The following is a 6,595-nucleotide window of genomic DNA, read 5'->3' as shown; positions in this document are numbered from 1 at the left end:
TCTTTCTCTACAAGTAAGAAAGTCCACAGATTAGTTTTTTCTTCTTCTTCAAATAAGTAATTCTAAAGTATATGTAGCGTGAGAGGGTGAGAGAGAGGGAGCCTGCCGGGTGAGCGCGTGAGCGGGTGAGCGGGGTGGTCCCTCCGGAGGCGGTGGGCGGGGCTGCGGGGGGGGGGGGGGTTGGTGGTGGTGGGGGAGCTCCGTGCACTGTCACGAGCTCAGTCGGAGCTCCGCCACCAGACCGGCGGCTGCAGGGCAGGATGGGTGACCGGGAGAAGGAGAGCAACGGAGGGAGAAGCGCCTGCAGCAGGAAGGAGAAGGACCAGGTAGGAGCAGTGGGTGGAGGTGGAGGTGGAGAGAGAGAGGGTGTCTCTGGGTGCAGAGGGAAGGAGGTGGCAGGGTTTGCAGGTTCTGGTCGTAAACACAGAACAGATAAGGACATTTTCCTCTCGGGTTGAGACTTGAAGCGCCCCGGCCGCAGTGCAGACTTGTGTGACTCTGTTATCCCCACATCTGGAGCAGCACAGCAGCTTGGACCGTGACTGAAGACTGGAACCGGGCTGGAGGTCTGACACTTGATGGGGGCGAGACCTCACTTAAAAACATTAGAAATATTGTTTCGAGTGAAAATTAGAAACCTTCCCATCGGTGTTGCATTTATTTGTTTCTGAATTATTATCTGAAATTATTGTAATTGAACATGATTGTGTTTTAGTTAAAAAAAAAAAAAGAATTCATGTGAGAACTAGTGTTAAACCAATCACATTATAATGTTTCAACACTTTCACATGAGTCTCGTTGGTCCAAAAATTATTTATTCAAATTTTATTGCCCCAAATCCAGCTCCTCCTTGATTTTCCTCCATTAGAACATTGGCTCGAGCTGCATTCAGAATCTGCTGTGTCTGTGTGAGCTGGACTGGCTCCGCCCACACACGCCCATCTATGGGAAGAGGAGGAAGTGCTTCCTCTCGTGGTGCCATGTGCCAGAGCAGAGCTGCCTGATTGTGGGAGCAGTCAAAGGGGAGGAGCCTACCTTGATTGTGATTGGCTGAACCCCCGATGACACTATTTAGGGTTTGACTTTTAGAAAGTTATTTTTGCACAATATGAGCTCTTTAGACACATGCTCGTCATATTTTCAAATGGACTTAGCTACAACTTAAAATGTTGTAAATCTCGGTTGTCCTTCAGGGTTATATCGGAAAATCAACTCAGAAACGATTAGGAAGAATAATTTTTCTCTCTTCTTTTGAAAGTACTGGTGTTCAGGGTAACTGTGTGGACGTTTTAAGGGACAAGCGAAACTAAACCAGTTCGGCTACAGCGACGGTGGAGTGACGCATGATGGAGACAGATGTTGGAGAAACACGTTTGAGGGACATATTCTTTTCCTGCCAGACATGTCAGTCTGTCGTGGTGTGGTGGTGTAGTGGTGTAGCGGTGTGGTGGTGTAGTGATGTGGTGGTGTAGTGGTGTGGTGGTTGAGCTCTCAGAGACGGCATGTTCTCTCTGTGTTGTTGGCGTCTCCAAATGTCCCGAGTGTTGCACTGAGCTTTATCTACCTGCAGATCTTTATGAGCACATTGTCCTCGTTATTGAAGCCTTTCAGGAAGTGACGTGCACTCTCTCGTGTGTGTGTGTGTGTGTGTGTGTGTGTGTGCGTGTGTGTGTGTGTGTGTGTGTGTGTGTGTGTGTGTGTTGGTGCAAGCGGAGTGAATATTGTTCCCATGTGCGCTGGGCTTTAAACTGTTTGCATGATAACAGACGGGGCCGTGCCACAGAGGAGCTCGAAGTTCCTCTGGAATGTTCTCAACAATGTTCCCACCGACCGATCCAGAAGTTTCCCTTCTCTGACCGTAAAATCTGGACTATCGACAAGCTGCAAGGCGTCCATCATGGCATGAAGTTTCCCTCTGACGTCGCGTCCCGATGTTTTCTCATTTTAAAAAGAAAACTTATTGTCCCTGCAAAACAACCAAAAAGTCAAATTTGCTCATCAAGTGTGGGGGGTTCCAGGCATGTTGTCAAGGCTGCTGAGGCTAAATAAAGAGTTTCATCCTCTTTCAGCTCGAGGCCCCGGGTGGAGCTCCACCTCTCCCAACGTCGGCATAATCTAAAACAACAGAGTCTTGAAAATCCCTCCGTCACGTGTGGAATTTACACAAACATCACAGTGGGAGCAAACATAGATGTGCAGACGCTTGAGTAAGACGCTTGCAATATAACGTTTTAGCTTATCGGAGACGACAGAAGAAGCCGGTACCTCTACTTCAGCACAATTTGTGATAAAAAAAAAAAAAAAAAAACGAGATAAGAAAAGTAGGGAATTGAAGAGAACTGTGCAGCGTTTCATTTCTGTCCCGATCAGATCAGACCCTGTTGTTCTCCGACGTGTCACTCAGAGGAACCTCATTCTGAATCCCTCCATGTTTCTGCTAAAACTGCAGACGAAGTGCTGGAACTCTTCACCTGCTCCCATATTTCTGAACATCTGTTCAGGTTTTTCCGAGTCGTGACGCCGTGGATTCAGATTCCTCTGTGATGAAGCACACGTGGGCTCGATCACGATTATGATCTCACTCCAATTATCAGGTACCCGACAGTTTAAAACAAAATAAAAAAAAAAAACTCTTCTCTTCAACATGAGCAAAGCTGTAAACAGGCCATTTCATTAGGATACAAATCAGGATCATTTGTTCATTTGTGTGTTGATTCAGCCCATTAACCCTTTATAGAGCTCACTAAAACACTTTCTCAATGATATTTCTATAAATAGATACAATTACATGACGTCTTAGGTGATGTAAAACCTCCCAAAAATCACACAAATAAATGAACTTTAGTCCACTTTAAATAAGGAAGTCAATCTCATTTCACTCTCAATACATTTAAATCAAATAAGGTCCTTTTAGAAAACCTGAAAAAGTGAAATCGACAAAGATAAATCAGACTGACCAACTGAATATTAGACTCTAAAGCAAAAATCTGGAGGTATTATTGGTGAAAAAGGTTTGGGCACTTGTAAAAGTGGAATTTGTAGTTGTGTGCTTGTAGATTTTTGTTTTTCTCTCCACACCACACGTACAAATTCTTAATTACAGGAGCACAAATCCGTTTTATACAGTATACAGTACCTTTTTTACAGTATATTTAAGAATTTACCGTCACCAGTCCAGGAGAAAACAGAACGACGCAGTACGAATAATCTCTGTGAGGATAAATGTGACCTTATTATTGAACCGATAAGAGTGAGTGGGTGGAGCTCACGTTCTCATGAAGTGAAGAACCTGTAAATAATAATCAGGTATTTATTACAGACGGTTAGCGGAGTGAGATTCTGAGTCCGTTCGTCTCAGGATTAACGAATCATTAACTGAAGATAACAGATGCGACTTTTATGACCAGAAGAGACGCTTTTTTCCCCGCAAATCTCCACCAAAATATTTGTCTGGAGCCACAAAAACACGTAAATTCTCAGAAATGAAGAAAAAAAGAAAATTAAAAACATCTTAAAAAATGTGTCATAGGTACAATTTAGTTATTTGCTCCTTTTGCTTTTGCTATTGCGTGCGCCTCGACTGTTTTCGCTGTTCAACTTCATCTTTTATCAGCCTGTGATCAGTCGTTTACGTCTCCACTCATCGTGTCGGTTGGCGTATACGTGGCTGCAATAGTTAAAACAGTAATGTAATATTGACTGATCCGGAGCTCAGGGCAGTAAAATCCAACATTTACAACTTGGAATCCTATAATGGTAGAGCTGTAGCAAAGGTCATGTGTAAAAAAAAACCAAAACAAAACCAAAACAGCCAAATGTGAAACTGCTTGATTAGTAACCGGTGAGTTGTCTGTATTTACAGGATTTGAAGCTGAAAACAGACTTTTCAACTCCAAATATCTTTGTACGCATTGACAACCCCCCCCCAACCGTCTTCCTTTCCTCCTTCTGACACATTGAAGCCTCTGAAACTACATATTGTGACAATAAACACACGTATTTGCTCTAACGTCACGTCACCTGCCTGCCAGATCTGAATAAATCGCGTGGGTCGAGTTTGGTAACAGGATCTAATCGGCACTGTACAGTGGTAATGGAGACGATATTCTGTTGTACTCTCCCCCCCCCCCCCACCTCTTTTGTGGCATTTCCTGACTATTTGTTGGTGTTGAAGTTCGTACAGAAGAGAGGAAGGACAGGTTTGACTGCACAGCTGTAAAGTTAGTCATTACTGGCCCGACGGAGACTTGTTCTTATGGGGACAAAAACCCCGTGACAAATACTGTGAGGGCTGACAAACATGTGGCCCAGGGGCCACGACTGGCCCCCGCAGGGTTAAAAAGCTACGAAGAAGAGTTTGTGCTTTTTTCCTGCTGATTTAAATACGAATGTATATGAATATGTACTTTACCAACTTTTCGCAAAAACTATTAACCCAAATTGCTAGAAATGTTCAGGGATGATTTGTCATCATTAAAGGACCAATCCATTAGGTTTTGGGACGTTAACGGTTAAACCTTTCCGAATAAATCCCCCCAAAAACTGTGAAGAAATGTCCCATACAAAGCAGATGAGAGGGGCACCTCATGGAGGAGATCTAAGGAGATCAGCATCTGTTGCCATGGAGACGCTTCCTCCTCAGTGGTTCACACAGTGATGGGGCTACCTGACCTAGCTAGTTGTGCGCTAACGGCTATCGTGCTAGCGATGCTAACTCAGTCCCAACTAACAAAGGTTGGCGTTGGCGAAGGTCTATGTTCTACCGAACGTAGCTCTAGTCAAATATAGTCATTTTCACTTATATGATGGCATTTATGATGGTCTGAGATCAAACTGCTGCGTGAAGATAAAAGTTTTCAGCTCCAGAAAGGAGAGAACACTTTCCTCAACAGACTGAAATCCTCTTGTTTCTCGGAGCGTTGATGGTTTTCTGGAAGTGATTTTGACGGTTGAGTGAAAATCCTCGCAGGGCAAACGGGACTGGTCGGACCCGTCTTCAGACAAATGTCGGATTACTCCTCGAGATCAAACCGTTAAGTCTTATCACAACAACTTTTATCCGGTGGATGTAGAAGTATGTTGACCTTTGAGGTCCACACGTTGTTTACCGGCGGCGTCTTTCAGACACACGTGACAGGCCTCGACTCGTCTCTCCTTCTTTACATTTTTCTCATTCTCCACTCGGCGGTTACGAGCCTCTGCTCCTTCAAACCTGGCGCCTAAGTGAGCTTCTTCTTCTCCCGCGACGGCGGACAAGTTAGAAGGAGCGGATTTGGGGAGTGTGAGTTTGCCGGTTTGATTCCCGCGGCTGAGGGGTGAAGTGGGTCACCGAGGCGATCGGTCATAAAAGTATGACGAGTTTATTCATTTTAGTTCAACGTCACATTAAAGGATCCATCAGACTGTTTGTGATTTCAAGTTGGCGTGTGGCTGTGTGAAGTGTACGCACTCACACACACAAGCACGCGCACACACACACACACACACACACACACACACACACACACACACACACACACACACACACGCGCACACACACACTGACACTGACGTGCTGTGTAAACACGGCGAGCTGCCGCAGACGCCGCCGGGTTTGTGCAGTTGGCACCGAGCTGTGAAAAACAAAACAAACACACTTCAGTCGGCATGTGACTTCTTTAAAAGTAATCTATTACTTGTCTATTACCTGTTCATTACCGAGTAAAACTCCTCTGTATAATCCCTCACTCTTTTTTTTTTTCTTCTTTTTTTTTGTAACTGTCACACACTGTGACCACTAGAGGTCAGTACACTGACACATTATCATACCTTCTTATGTGGAATAGTTTGTTTTCACATTTATTCCAAACTGACACCGGGATGTTAAAAACCCAGCGAGCGCGTGACTGGTGGAATCGTTTTGCCTCTCAGTGAGCGAGACGATCAGGTTATGAGAATTATTGAAAACGATTGTGACACTTCTGCTTCAAACTTGCAAATCCTGTTGTGTTTTGCTTTAAAAAAAAATATATTAATATATTAAAAAAAGTCTGTACAATCACATAAGGTTTGATTGCATGCAGTTCATAGAGTAATAACAGTCATTTTGCACACATTATATATGTAATTGTTGGTATTGTTTGGCTATACCAGGCGTCTGCAAACCACGAGAGTCGTTTTCCTGATTTTTGCTGATAATTAATAATGATAATTATTAATTATCAGCAAAAATGTTAGATTTTGTAACATTTTCAGAGATCTTTCCTTTTTTTCCCTCTTTTATTTCATGGATCTTTCCACTTTAGCCATTTTATGCGTCTTGGCTACTTTTGCAATCTTCTTTCGTAATTTGCCTTCTATTTTTCAGTTTTATTTTCTTTTTCCTTTTTCTTCATTGGTTTATAATAGTTTAAATGACAGTATTGGAATGAACCTGTTGCCTATATCAGTATTTCAATAAGTGCACGATGCAGCGCTGTACACGTTCCTCTTTGTGTGTTTTCCTCACCGTAGAGCTGGATCCCAAAGATCGTCAAAAAGCGAATATGCACGTCGTTCGTCGAAGACTCGTTCAGGTAATCCTCCGTCGCAACGCATCTCAGTATTCAACATTTGT

At 43.6% G+C, this 6,595-nt stretch overlaps 1 protein-coding gene across 1 annotated transcript in view; it reads left to right on the top strand.

Annotated features, from left to right (window-relative positions):
* Positions 1-260: 260 nt before the first annotated feature.
* LOC308141034 (transient receptor potential cation channel subfamily M member 4-like) overlaps positions 261-6,595 on the top strand; it is a gene marked incomplete at its 5' end in the record, with an annotated part of 40,212 nt that continues 33,877 nt past the window's right edge. Inside the window, 2 exons of the mRNA XM_080511037.1 lie at positions 261-326; positions 6,493-6,554. Coding sequence (XP_080367163.1) covers positions 261-326; positions 6,493-6,554 — 128 coding nt within the window. The remainder of the gene's footprint in view (positions 327-6,492; positions 6,555-6,595) is intronic.

This window comes from Blennius ocellaris (assembly GCF_963422515.1).
Source record: "Blennius ocellaris genome assembly, chromosome: 16".
Lineage (NCBI taxonomy): Eukaryota > Metazoa > Chordata > Actinopteri > Blenniiformes > Blenniidae > Blennius > Blennius ocellaris.
This window is presented reverse-complemented; position numbering and strand designations above follow the sequence as displayed.